Source organism: Pelecanus crispus, chromosome 2 (genome assembly GCF_030463565.1).
Source record: "Pelecanus crispus isolate bPelCri1 chromosome 2, bPelCri1.pri, whole genome shotgun sequence".
Lineage (NCBI taxonomy): Eukaryota > Metazoa > Chordata > Aves > Pelecaniformes > Pelecanidae > Pelecanus > Pelecanus crispus.
Genome location: NC_134644.1, coordinates 31,906,928 through 31,921,859, shown reverse-complemented (window position 1 = coordinate 31,921,859; position 14,932 = coordinate 31,906,928). Strand labels below are relative to the sequence as shown.

Here is a 14,932-nt window from a genome sequence, read left to right as displayed (position 1 = left end):
ATTTCTAAAATACGCAATCACATTCTGTGTGCCATCAAATTACTGCTTGCTTACTTCAATCATTTCTAAACAGGGAACTATTTAAATTAGCATTTGTTCTGGCCTGCTCAGAAACACCAATTACAGGTCTCTCTCACTGATTACTCCTGGTCTCATGCTCCTAATGACACTAATATCCCTTTTGGCTTCTAATCACCATTATTGTCACTTTTGGCTTTATTAGTAAAGTCAGTCTTTTCAGGAACAATACTGGGATATTATGCCTCTTTGCATTTACGTTATTCTGCTCATTCACTCTGAAGTCTTGGGTCTGAAGCAATGAATTTTTTTCCATGCACTACCCTGCAACCAGTACATCATCTACGGTATTCAACTTAACTCCCGAATTTCTAAATGACGGCACGGTTGTTGTAGTGAACTGTGACACAGACACAGAATTTCATCATCATAAAGCCTACTCCAGAACCGCTGATGAAATCATCTTGTTCCACGGATGAAAGCCTCATTTTTCACCAGCATGTCTGAAATATCCAGGGAAATTATCCAGTGCAAAAGCAGCACAAAAAACATACGCTTCTCTTACTCTGTCTCCTGCCCCTGGCAACAAAAGCTGCACAACACATGTCTGTAGCAGGCTTCATGTGAACCAAACACAACAGCCTCCAAAGCAAGGACCAAGGAAGGCTTCTCAACTACACAACACAGCAATTGCTCGTACCAGAAAACAGGAGTCTCATGAACTACACCATTGTCTTTCATTTGCCCTCCGTATGCTTGGGTTCTCTCTTTTACAGAAGGTTGGTAACTGAGAAGACCCCATTTCCTTTGCTTCTTGTCAATGCTCAGTGGCTTGTAATCCCTGGAGAAACATGTCCATGTAAGTCACTCTGCCTGTGAAAGCTACATGTTCTGGTAAAGGCGCTTATGCACAGATACAATGTTATTCCATCCAATGGATTAAAATAATGCATAGGTAAAAGGATTGAAGTAATGCATAGTTAAAATTCTCCCACCAAAAATTCCAGTTTCACCTAGAAGACCATAAAAATTAATCTGTCTCTCAAAAAGATTGATTTGGGCATCATTCAGAAAGTTGACTGATTCAACCTGAATGTTTTGGCAAAACCTTCCTCAACTGTAGCATTCAAGCAACAGCACAAATGAGGCATGGAACAATGACCGTAGGAGTCTCAGCCCAATCTGCCACCCATCCAAAAGGCTACAAAACCTACATGAGGCCAAACTGGAACACGTCCAGAAGACAAACCTCAGCATCCTCCACACAGGTGATTTGTGACAGACACGGCTTTTCCTCAATGCCAGTCTGTAGCTTCCCATTATACTGCTCCTGTAACAACACAGTCTTGAATAGGAATGAATCATCAATGTCTACATCTCCAGAAGGGAGATAAACACATCTCCCTATCTTACTGGGATAAGGAAAGGAAATAATTGGAAGTTGAGAGATGATCAAATAATATGATTGTAGAAGTAGTCACGATAAGGACTCTTAGAGTATCAGTATGGATTAAGCTTTTAGAAAGTAACAGTGGAACTGTCTGAAGTACTGTGTTTTGTGGGGGTTTTTTTAATACTGTTTAACTGATCGAGATCCAAATCTGATCGGGGGGAGGCGCAGGAAGCATACATAAAGCTATAACCAGGATTTTAATAAGATGGTTTGCAGTTTGCTGATGTTCCAGAAAGATGCAAACTCTGCAAGTTTCCTCTTGCAACTGTGTAATCTTATTAAAGGTAAATTATACTTGAACTAACATCCACTTCTGATAATCTGAATTAAGGACATTTTGTTCCATGGCCTTTTTAAAAACACATCATTAATATAACACAATAATTCTAGTCAAAGGGGAAAAAAATCAAAAAGAAGAGCATAGATCTATTCTGAAGTACTTTATTTGAAGAGTAAATTTTATTTCACGGTCAGCTGCATCAACCAAGACATAATACTTCTGCTTATGAAGAAAAATGAGAACAGAAGAAAACATGTGCCATACACTACATACACTTGGATACTTTTAACAGCTTTGCTACAATCAGCAATACTTTTCTTTCATACAGAAAAGCATTTACTTAATATACTGAAGACAAAAAGCTATCTGAAATCAATTAGTTACCATGTTTATTTTAAGGTCTCTCACTGCTGCAGACTTCATCTCTGTACGAAGAGTTACATGAAGAAAATGCAGCTTATCTTTGCTGAAGTTGCTTCATTCCTTCCTTTTCTTTGTACACTGTAGACCAGAGTACGGCAGTCGACATCTGCACACGTTTGGAGCTATGCATTTTCCTCCATGTTGACAAGGTAGTTTACATACAGCTGAAATGAGACACCAGATACATAGTATGTGTTCAGCACAGCACAGGATCATTTTTCTTCTTTGTCTCACTGTGCTAGCAGAATTGTCCCCTGGTGAGCACACTAGGACAGTATAAATAAAAGCATAATGGAAGAACTCAAAAGCAATGCCTCTCAATTTATTACATCACGGTCTTCACTGGAATACAGCCACAGTCTGTCTAATCTTATTCATGCTTCATTCCCCTTTTAAAATACTATCATTTCTGTTGTTCTTTAAGGCACAGGCTATTTCTGAGATGGATGCCTCCATGAAAGTGAGGGAACAATAAAAATTCCTGCTGAAACTTATTCAAGCTGGTTCTTGGATCCACATCCATGAGGAAACAGTTGCCACATACTAGCTGTCTGTTCCCTCCCCACCCCCAAAAGAGCAGAGGAGGACTGAGCGGACACAGCTTTAGTTGTCCCCTAGCTACACACCAGTTCCAGTAACAAGCCAGGGGCTGTAATTTGCTTATGAGCATCTGTACCAACAGAAGTCAAACTGGATGCATATCTAGTTAGTTCAGGAACAGTGATTATTTTGACATTAAGAACCTGAACATTTCTACTATTGCTGGTGCAGGGAATGGAGCTAAGCATTTTCTAAGTTCTCTGCATCTTCCATACTTACCTTTTAATATCACCCTCTATCTCGATACAGATGATGAATACAAAGGATAAGCATTTTGCTGGGTCAAATGGGAATGTTAAAGTATTATTTGTTAATGTTTGCTTGACTATATATATTGCAGAAGAACTAACACTAGCTGATTCGCATTCCCACAGGCACACAAAAATTTCAGATGCAGAGGACTGAATCTGGAGACGTTGCACCCATGATATCCAGTTCAAAAGCAATGCTTAAATGAGCTTTCTCGCAGTCTCCCAGAGAGCAAACAAAGAAACTTTCCTTTTTACAGTCTCAGGATTATTGCCTTTAGCATCAAGGCGGTGCTGTTATGAGCATACAAGGCCCTGCCAGAGAAGGGTAGGTTAAAGTTTTTATAATCATCATCTGCTTTTGTGAATCAAAATTTGGGAAAATACAAGTAGTTATTCAGCAAGAATGTCAATCAGTACTAATCCTGATAACAGCTGGCTTTCTCTTACTCGTTTAAGAGCACCTGGAGTTGATTCTGCTGACTTATCCTCTAAGTGAGAAACAAGTTTCAATTCTCCATGTCCATAAAATTTAATGAAGTTTCCAATCCACATCAGTAGTGATAGTGTTTCTGTAATGGCCATTTTCAGTTCTTTATACTGGGGTCTCAGTTTATAGAAAATATCTCAGAAATACTGACAAGACATACCAAGTAGTGAATTTGGTGACAACCAAAATCTGAATCTGAATTTACTTGAAGTGGAAAAGTTGTGTCTTTCTGACAAAATTGAAAAGCCATCTATTCCTTACCCATACTTGTAAGATGCTCAGTATGCAGAAGCAGTTCTCATTTACTATTCTAAGATACTTTCCTAGCAGCTTTGTTAGGCACTGAAGATTTGAACACTATATTGGTAAATCAAACAAGTAGAGAAAAGGATAAACGAAAAATATCAGAAGTCATTTACCTAAGTGACATGCTCCACCAACCCATCCAGCTGGACAGCTACAAATCCCAGGAGCCACACAAGCTCCATTATTCCGACAACCCTGGGGACAAATTGCTAGAAGAAAAGAACGGGTAAGTCAGCAGGATTTATAAAACTGATATAAAAGAATCCTGACAGAATTAAAGATTCGGGATGATACAAATCAAAATGGCAAAACACATTTTCTTCCAGACCAGATACTCAACTGGTATAACTCTAAAGGCATTTCCAGGACCATGGAAATGGAAAACAACATTTATGTACTGTGTTAAGAATTTTGGTTTAAATATTAACAGATGTACACTTCAATGCAAAATAATTTGACACTATTTTATCTGAGTATGTACCAATACTGCAGGTCCTTCATTTCTGTAGTAATGCAATGACATTTTTGTAGTTATTAGCCTCTTAATACTTTTTAAATGTTTTTGTTACTGCAGTTATATTTTGAATCAATATCAACATTTTCATGAATGTAGATACCTACCTTCTTGGCATCTTGATCCTGTCCAGCCAGAAGCACAAAGGCACTTCACAACTCCATTGACAGAGATGCATTCCCCACCATTTTGACAGCCTCCTTCACAGCTTACTGCAGAAGAACAGCATACGCAGTGCATTTCAGAAGCAGCATAGGACTTCAGACAATTATCCTTAAACAGCTGGTCTTCCATCAACTGCTTGTTTTATCACATCAGCAAAGACTAAAATTTCAACTATTCAGAGCAAGGCACAGTTCCATAAGGAGTGAGTGAGGATGACAGAACCGTGTCTGCAAATGCCAACTCAAAATGCCATTAAAATTAAACGTGCTTAAAAGCTTGTTGAGCATTTAGCCTGAGAGTACCAACAAACAAACATGAATATCACTATGGCACAGCTCCCCCTGCCCCAACTGTGAACCAACTGTTCATCAGCTACACCACAGTAACTACTAAGATCCATATTCTCATTGATCTTGCCAAATCACAGCTGGTAAGCCAGTAACATGTGGTCAAGGATTCACATATTTCCTTACCTGACAGGACCTACACATAACAAGAGGAAGAAGAGAAGGGGATATTACTTTGACTATAGTCAAGTTGAGTGGTGCCTTCCCAAAGGCCAACTATCTAAGTCAGCCTCCTCATTCCAGAATAGTTCTACACATCAAAGCCCTGAAGGCCTCACTAATGAAGCATTATTTATGCCAGACATATGATCTGAATCAACTGTGGTGTGCACCATCTTTGAAATATGGCATAATCACTGTTCTGTACTATCAAATGCATCCTTTCACAAGCATGAACGTAAACATATACACCGCCTTCACTGTATTGAAGAGAAACAACTGTCCTTCATTATATTTGGGATGTCTGCTTGATACTTGGTAGAAAAAAATCCAAATCTCTGTTCTATCACAAGTTTTGAGCATGATTTCAGCTAACAGATTTTTGGCACAAATGCTGAACACTCAAGGACACGCAAGTCAACTCCAGCACAGCTAGAAAAGCTCTTCAAAGCTTGTTTGCATATTTCTTTGTCACACAGTATAAGTTAATGTATTTAATACTGATTGTATTTGATCAATTGTGGTGACTGGGAGAAGTACCTGAAGATTGGAGGAAAGCAAATGTCACTCCAATCTTCAAGAAAGGTAAGGAGGACCCAGGGAACTACAGGCCAGTTAGCCTCACCTCAATTCCTGGGAAGGTAATGGAGCAGCTGATCCTGGAAACTATTTCCAGACACATTACAGACAAGAAACTCATGAGGAATAGTCAGCATGGCTTCACCAAAGGGATATTGTGGATATTGTGAGGGTGACCAAGCACTGGCACAGGTTGCCCAGTAAGGCTGCGGAGTCTCCATCCTTGGAGATATTCAAAAGCTGTCTGGACAATCGTTCTTGGCAACTGCCTCTAGGTGGCCCTGCTTGAGTGGGAGGGTTGGACAAAATGACCTCCAGAGCTTCCTTCCAACCTCAACCATGCTGTGACTCTGTGCGATTCTGTAATAGCACATTGCACCACACTGCAAGTTTGTACATCCAGGCTCCATATGCCACAGTACTCCACCTTAAAGGTAAGCACAAGAACATCCTTTGCCTTATAGGGATAACATGATAACAAATACAAGTAGGACCTCTACTTGGACACAAACCCAAGTCTAGACTGGCAGACTTTGGCCTCTTCAGGACCCTGGTTGGGAAAGTCCCTTGGGAGGCGGTCCTGAAGGGCAAAGGGGTCCAGGAAGGCTGGGCCCTCTTCAAGAAGGAAGTCTTAAGGGCGCAGGAGCGGGCTGTCCCCGTGTGTGTCGTAAGACCAACCGGTGGGGAAATCGACCGGCCTGGCTGAATAGGGAGCTTTTGCGGGGACTCAGGGAAAAAAGGAGAGTCTACCGCCTTTGGAAGAAGGGGCGGGCAACTCAGGAGGTGTACAGGGATCTTGTTAGGTCCTGCAGGGAGGAAATTAGAAAAGCAAAAGCCCAGCTAGAACTCAATCTGGCCAGTGCTGTAAAAGACAATAAAAAATGCTTTTATAAGTACATCAGCAATAAAAGGAGAGCCAAGGAGGATCTCCATTCTTTGCTGGATGTGGGGGGGAACATTGTCACCGAGGACACGGAAAAGGCTGAAGTACTTAACGCCTTCTTTGCCTCTGTGTTTAACAGCCAGACCGGTCATCCCCAGGGTACTCAGGCCCCTGAGCTAGAGGATAGGGATGGGGACCAGAATGGAGCCCACATAGTCCAGGAGGAAGCAGTTAATGACCTGCTACGCCACCTGGATGCTCACAAGTCTATGGGGCCGGATGGGATCCACCCGAGAGTACTGAGGGAGCTGGCGGAGGAGCTCGCCAAGCCACTCTCCATCATCTATCAGCAGTCCTGGTTAACAGGGGAGGTCCCTGATGACTGGAGGCTTGCCAATGTGACGCCCATCTACAAGAAGGGCCAGAAGGAGGACCCGGGGAACTACAGGCCTGTCAGCCTGACCTCGGTGCCGGGGAAGATTATGGAGAGGTTCATCTTGAGCGAACTCCACAGGCAAGTCCAGGTCAACCAGGGGATCAGACCCAGCCAGCATGGGTTCACGAAAGGCAGGTCCTGCTTGACCAACCTGATCTCCTTCTATGACCTGGTGACCCACCTGGTAGATGATGGAAAGGCTGTGGATGTCATCTACCTGGACTTTAGCAAAGCTTTTGACACCGTCTCGCATAATATCCTCCTCGGGAAGCTGGCAGCTCACGGCTTGGACAGGCATACTCTTCGCTGGGTAAAGAACTAGCTGGGTGGCCGAGCCCAGAGAGTTGTGGTAAATGGTGTTAAGTCCAGTTGGCAGCCGGTCACGAGCAGTGTTCCCCAGGGCTCTGTTTTAGGGCCAGTCTTGTTCAATATCTTTATCAATGATCTGGATGAGGGGCTTGAGTGTGCCCTCAGTAAGTTTGCAGACGACACCAAATTGGGTGGGAGTGTCGATCTGCTCGAGGGTAGGATGGCCCTGCAGAGGGACCTGGACAGGCTGGATCGATGGGCCGTGGCCAACTGTATGAGGTTCAACAAGGCCAAGTGCCAGGTCCTGCACTTCGGGCACAACAACCCCATGCAACGCTACAGGCTTGGGGAGGAGTGGCTGGAAAGCTGCCTGGCCGAAAAGGACCTGGGGGTGTTGGCAGACAGCCGGCTGAACATGAGCCAGCAGTGTGCCCAGGTGGCCAAGAAGGCCAACAGCATCCTGGCTTGTATCAGGAATGCTGTGGCCAGCAGGAGCAGGGAGGTGATTGTGCCCCTGTACTCGGCGCTGGTGAGGCCGCACCTCGAATACTGGGTCCAGTTTTGGGCCCCTCAATACAAGAAAGACATTGAGGTGCTGGAGCGTGTTCAGAGAAGGGCAACAAGGCTGGTGAAGGGTCTGGAGAACAAGTCTTATGAGGAGTGGCTGAGGGAACTGGGGTTGTTTAGTGTGGAGAAGAGGAGGCTGAGGGGAGACCTTATCGCTCTCTACAACTACCTGAAAGGAGGTAGTAGTGAGGTGGGTGTTGGTCTCTTCTCCCAAGTAGCTAGCGATAGGACGAGAGGAAATGGGCTCAAGCTGCGCCAGGGGAGGTTTAGGCTGGAAATTAGGAAATATTTCTTTACGGAAAGGGTGGTCAAGCATTGGAACAGGCTGCCCAGAGAGGTGGTGGAGTCACCATCCCTGGAAGTGTTCAAAAAAGAGGTAGATGTGGCACTTTGGGACATGGTTTAGTCTAGTCTGCCCTTGATTGGTTTAGGTGGGCTTGGTAGTGTAGGTTAATGGTTGGACTGGATGATCTTAAAGGTCTTTTCCAACCTGGACGATTCTATGATTCTATGATTCTATGGTTAGCATAAACTGAATCCTCACTCTGCTTTTTCTATTTAAGTAGTACTTCTCACCTTGCTTCTGATTTAGGCTCTTCTGAGATGGTCAAGTTCCCCCTTCTTGTGGGGTCCCTATCAAGACCCCACAAACCTACACTTTCAGTTGGCTTTTAAGAAATAATAATAATAATAAAAAAAAAATCCTTTTGCTGGAAAATGAAGCTGACTCCAGTTTACCTCACTGCTGTCAACACTGTTATGTATACTCAAAATGAACAGTTATTCCCCAATGCATTACACAACAGTACTGTGTTTTACAGTTCTTCATTAGAAGACACTTCCTTATCTTTCCTATTCCTCTATAATGCTAACAATTTTTATATCAAATTATTATCACTGGCAGTTGAATTCAGTCTAGCTAGCAGCCCAGAGCTACAGCTTAAGCTTCTGCAAACTCAGACTGATGTTACCACGTTAGGTACACTCAGGCCATGCTTTCTTTATAAAATACCAAATACAGCTTTATTAAAAAATAAAACACAACAAAAAAGCCCACAGACAACCCAACAACAAGACTCCGGAGAGCTGCAGAAGCTAGCTAAGTTCCTTCCCCAAGTACCCATTAAGTTACATTCCAAGTAAACTCTTGTAGCTATTTCACATCTGAAGGAAATAAAGAAAATGCCCACAGAATAAACATCAAGCACAAACAGAGAATCCTGTGAGGGGTTGCTAGCTGCTCTGACCACAGTCAGCCAGAATGCTTATTAAGTTCTCAGCACAGTGATGACTGCCCAACTACTTTACCAGTGTCTGTTCTAGAAATTAAGTGACAGGTTGAGGCTTTCTTCTGAAAGGAAAACAATGCTTTCTTTTCCTTCACTCTCTGGGGATATCTTGCCTACCACATAATTTTCTCCTCAAATATTTCAAGTTTGCTTCCCCTTTTATCCCAGAACTCAAGTTATCATCAGTACTCTGATCAGTTCATAACAACATAACAATGTTTTCTTGGATTGCCTTTTCCAATTCATGCATATATTCGATAGGCTTCACAAAACCAGAAAAATTGGTCTTTGCTACTCATCATCTCTGTCATCTCCCATTACCTATCAACAATACATTGCCACGCATATCTTTAGCAACTTGCTCTCACTATCACCATCTTGCAGATACTACACAAAAGTTTCAACCATCTAATACAGAAATATGTATCTATACAGTCATCTTGTTAAATTATTTAGAAAGAGTCTGTTACAGAGCCAAACAGCATTTGAACTACAGAATATTTACATAACACATAAACAAGATATTTTCCAAGGGACCAGATTCTCACAACAAATTTCAGTACATATATTCCACCTCATTCTCCAGCAAGCATGCAGATCCTCTAGGCCATGCATTTTTTGACAGTAAGGTCAGAAGTCTAAGGAATTAAGGTCATTATTTCAAAGAGCATTACATCCTGGACTTGAGGAGTCCTAAACTAATTTTGTCTGGTTTCAAACTTCTTGTGTTTCCAAGCTATCATTTGTTTGGGTTTTACTTACCTTTATGACAGTATCTACCCCCATAGCCAGGTGGACATCTGCATTTTCCAGGTCTGAGGCACTCCCCACCATTTTTGCATTTTGGATAACATGTTGCTGTAAGACAGACAACAAACAAACCTTGGATAAATATTGGTGAAGCTTACCAAAATTACTGCTTAAGTACATAAGAAATTTGCATTATTCTAGTCTCCGAGTACTCATTTTGTCTTCACACTTCCTAAGATATATCTGCCCTACCATCCCACATTGCCAATCAGGTGAAATAGTTTCCCTGCACAGAAACTGATGCTCTACCATTTTAAGCTTTTAAACACTCAAAGCTAAGGAAACCTTTGGACCCTAGACAGAATAGACAAAAGACAGTGCCATATTAAAAAAGAACAAAGGAACACAGCTGGACTGCCAAAGAAGCTTTTGATGACTGAATTCAAGAAATGACACGTGAGAAAACAGGTGAGAAGAAGAAATCTTTAGTAAAAAATGCTGCAACTTCAGTGGCACCTTCTGCTTCTTAAGATGTAATATCAGACTTAACTCTTTACTGGATTCCTACATACCTCTCCAGAAAAACTACATGCTCGTTTCCTCATACCTCTTCTCTAAAATGCCTCCAGAAGTAAGTCAGCACTTCCTTCTCCTCCACCCTCTTTTTTATTTTTCTGCCTTGATTGGCCTCTCAGACACCTTTCTGAAACATACAGTGTTTAGACTTCATCTGAGATAAATGTAACTTTTGTCACAACTGTAATTATCTGTTGGGAGAAAAGCATCTATGATCATCACAAATTCTGCAACTTTTTCATTGCTGACAGCTTGGACAGGCTGGGTAAGGCACAAATAAAAATCTTCATTTTGCAAAATTCTGGGTAAGTCCAGTCAGATTGAAAATAAATTACCTATTACACAGCCCTCCTTGCTACTCATAAATCGTTCCTGAACCAGCCCCGTTGTCTGAGAAAACATTTGTTTATTCACACACAGATTTTAGAAACCCATGTGTTTCAGAGAGTCTCATCTGAATTAACTGCAGGTGTGAGATGAGTTCTCTATATCACATCACTTTATCCTTTGACTGGATGGGTGAGAAGTCTGAAACAGAAGGAAGAAAAGGGAAAAGAGTAGCAGAGAGTAACACCGCACTGATTTTTGTGCTCATATACTCATTGCACTCTCAAGCAATCCAACTGAAGAACAGAGGATTCTTCATGTTAGTATCTGCAGAATGAGTATTTGCATGCAAATAAAGGACACAGGCATGTATGAAAGAACCATTCAGCACTCAGCTCTGCATAACTGTTTTACCAGATGCTTTCAGTTCATTGGAAATGCCATACAAGAGCCTCAATTTAAGAAAAATTCTATTTCTGCGTTACTTCACATGGGTTTATAAGGTTTACTTTACCTATTTATGCTAAAAGATACCAATATGGCAGTAGTATCCCAATGTCACTGTGAAGTCGCATACGCAGAGTAAGAAAGAGAGCAGCCCTGCCCTGAAGACGTAATACTTCAATTTGATACCACTTGCACAAAGAAAGGATACCAAGTGGGAAACACTGGCATGAAACAGGGGGAAAAGGAAAAAACAAACAAAAACTAACCAAACAAACAAAAAAAAAGAGAATAGCAAGGAGATACCAAAAAGTTAGCTGTGTGCACTATGCAGTACTGTAATCCTATTCTACTGTTCTGCTAACTTTTACTATTTGGACTGCCAGATACTTTCCCATGCAAAACATATATTTATAGGAGAGAGCTGAAGAAAGACTCTCCATCGGATACACACCTTTTAGAAAGCAGGACTTCAATAAAGGGCAGTGGCTTTTTGAAAGAATTAAATATTGTCCTGAAATCCACAGCCTCCAAAGCGCACTTCTTTTCCTTATGCTTGTTTTACCCTTTGCCAAAATATCTGCAGCTTCTCACAGACTTTTACGCATAAGGAAGACTCTATCTCCAGTGAATGGGAGGGATCTGACCTGCAGCTTCATAGCACAACATGCTACCAGTGGCTTCACCAGAATAAAGGTTATGCTGAATGCACGCTGAAGTATTTTACAATACACCCATGTTCAGAGACCTCTTAGGACTGCTCACAGGTATTAACAGTTCAGTCCACCAGAACTACTACACTTGACTCACATGTCATTGTGATCCCATTTTGACCAAGAAGACTAAGCAGGAAAAACTCTTTCCTAAGCAATCCAGTCAACTAGAGAGAACCCATCCTACAAAAAGTCTCACCCAACTTTTTTCCTCCATTATGTCCATGTTTTACAATCCCACAGGTTAGGGTATTCCAAAACCTATAATGCACATAGCATCTGTGTATGTAATTAGATCTATTTAGCTTCTAACCACAAATTCAAATAAGTTTGGAGATCATCTACTTAAAACCAGAGTGAATATAATTTTTTTCCAAATTGCCTTCAACTGTAATGAACTTCACCTTTTTTTAACTACAGAACAGATTTTTGCCTTCCCCTCTTAATCATCTCAATAGCCAGAAAAAGCTAGAGGCATCACAACCACTTTTTTATCCCACTATTTCAAGAAATGACACTTCAAGTAAAAAAATCACAGCACAAAATGGGACACCCCCCCCAGTCAGACAGATATGTCCCACCCTTCATTTGGGGGGGGGGGGGGGGAAGAGGAAAAAAAGTTAACTTATCTCAGTGAGTTTTCTTGACAGAACAAGGGATGAAGCTGCATTTATCCATTTTTTTTTCTGCATTGATGACCTTATCAGAGCAAGCATCCAGTGGTTCCCTTAACAATACCAGACAGTTCACCTCTCTAGTTCAAAAACAGATCTGCACCTCTGACAATCTTTCATACCTCCTCTAAACCCCAAAATGTCTAGGATCCAACATTGTTTGGAACAGTGCATACTGCATAGCTATTCATCCCCGGTACGCAGCGCATTAGGTGTACATAATTTGTCACCTGCTAGCCTTGGCTTCTAAATAAAACAACGCTCCCTGAATGATTATGGTGCTGAATGAAATTTTCAGCATCCCATTCAGAGTTTAAAAAAAAAAAAAATCATATTTTAGATGAAAGGCATTGAGAACGAAAACAAATACTGTACAAATTATATTATATTACACCTTCACACAGGATGTGATGTGAGGCAAAAGAACTTCTCCTGATACGGAGTGGTTTTTAGCAATTATTAGCCACAATGCTCTGTCATTAAACTTTTAAAGAAAGCAATGAGAAATTGAGCATGTTATATTAAACAAGGTTTAAACTGAAGCTCTTCTCGCCAGTGTTTACTTTTGCATATTGGGCGACATTTTCAAAAATACTTTGTCTTCCCAGGGAAACCAACAGAAACAGACTTCCATTCACCCTAGCTTTACGCCTCCCACCATGGAAATGCGATGTACAAATGATTCTGTGGGTCTGGCTCAAAAAGCTGTCAAGTTTCTAAAAGCATCATTCCTGACTCAGGCAAGTATTTAAACATGCACAGAATGATAAAAGCAAGCCGATGCAGAAGCCTGTCCAGGAAGTGGAGGTTTACCCAATGTTCAAATGTTCATTCCTGACTCAGGCAAGTATTCAAACATGCACAGAATGATAAAAGGAAGCCGATGCAGAAGCCTGTCCAGAAAGTGGACGTTTACCCAATGTTCAAATGGTAAAACGCTACCTACTGACAATATGTCCGTTTCCGATGGCTGGGTCTACTCGCCTAAGGTGAGTGTCTTCATAAAGGCGCCGGCTCTTGGTTGTGCTCTATCAGTTTGCTACCATTGCCTCGCCTCACCGGCAGCTGGGTGCCTCTACCCATCTTCCTCCACCCCACTACGTCTGCGTCCCCCCCGGCACCTAACCACCCCCGCCTCGCACCATGTCCGAACGCCAGCTCCTCAGCCCTTCCTGGAAGGATTACTTGCAGGAAGGCCGACAGCTCCAGGCGCTCACACACCGGCGCTTGCGCCCAGCGCCTGTTCAGGCCAAGACACCTCCCCGGGGCCCACCGCCTCCAAAGCGGGCCCGGCGGGCTCTCCGGCCGGCCTGGGGCCGGGGCCGGCCGCCGTGCGCGGCCCCGCCCGCGGCGCTTCTCACCTTCCCCCCACGGCGACGCGAGGCGCGGAGCGGCCTCTCGCCATCGCCCCGCGGCCGGCCCACGCCCGCCGAGGGACCCCGCCGCCCCCCGCCACCGCCTCCCCGCCCGCCGGCAGCCCCGTTACCGTGCTGGCAGAGCTCGCCCTCGTAGCCCTTGGAGCAGAGGCAGGTGCCGTTGCCCAGGCAGAGCCCGCCGTGCTGGCAGCGCGGGCTGCAGGCCGCCGGCGGCCCCGCGCCGAAGGAGAGGGCCGCCCCACGGGCGGGCAGGGCGCCGGCCTGGCCGCCGCGCCACAGCCCCCACAGCGCCAGCCAGAGCAGCAGGCGGGGCAGCCCCCCGCCGCCGCCGCCGTCCCGCCGTGCCATGGCCCCGGCGCCTCGCCCGCCGGTAGCCGCTGGCTCGGGCAGCTCGCCGCCGTTCCTCTCGGCTGCCCGCGGCCGCCTTCTCTGCGCTCACTCCCCTTTCGCCCCCCGCTCCTTCACGCCCCCCTCGCTTTTCCCCCTTTTCCGCTCCTCCACTCCTCCTCCTCACCCCCACTGCGGCGCCGGCCTCCCCCCCGCCTCGCCTCACCGCCCCCCGCGGCGTGTCACGGCGGGTGGAAGCCCCCCCCCCCCTCCCCCCGGGTGTCCGCGACAGCCAGCGTGTGCGGGCAGGGCCGCGGCGGCCGGCTGGAATCAAGCGGGGCCGGGGGGCCTGCGGGCCGCGGCCCGGCCCAGGGCCCGCCGCAGGCGAGGTCGCCATTTCCCGGGGCTACACTGTGCGCGGGGCACGGAGTCCGCCCGGGCGCGAAGCCTCGCAGCGGCCCCGCCGCCTCGGCCCTTCGCCCGTTGCCAGCGTGGCACGGCTCTCGCCGTCTAACTGGCCGCCCTCCCTCCCTTCCAGAATCGCGAGTTCTCTATTCACTTTCGTCTTTAAAGTCACCATAGGGCAGGAATAGCGTGGCACAATATTGAAGGGTGATGTGAGGGAGAGGACTGAGGTGCTGAACTTCTGCCGCTCTGCAGGTGGGAACGCTGGAGGGTA

The 14,932-nt window shown here is 44.6% G+C and overlaps 1 protein-coding gene across 1 annotated transcript; it reads right to left on the bottom strand.

Annotated features, from left to right (window-relative positions):
• Positions 1-2,228: 2,228 nt before the first annotated feature.
• LOC104026132 (uncharacterized) lies at positions 2,229-14,274 on the bottom strand. The gene is made up of 5 exons (XM_075706487.1): positions 14,037-14,274; positions 9,829-9,924; positions 4,440-4,544; positions 3,932-4,027; positions 2,229-2,338 (listed from the first exon to the last, which is right to left on the bottom strand). Exons 1-5 carry the CDS (start codon positions 14,272-14,274, stop codon positions 2,229-2,231), a joined length of 645 nt encoding a protein of 214 aa, XP_075562602.1.
• Between the last annotated feature and the right edge of the window lie 658 nt (positions 14,275-14,932).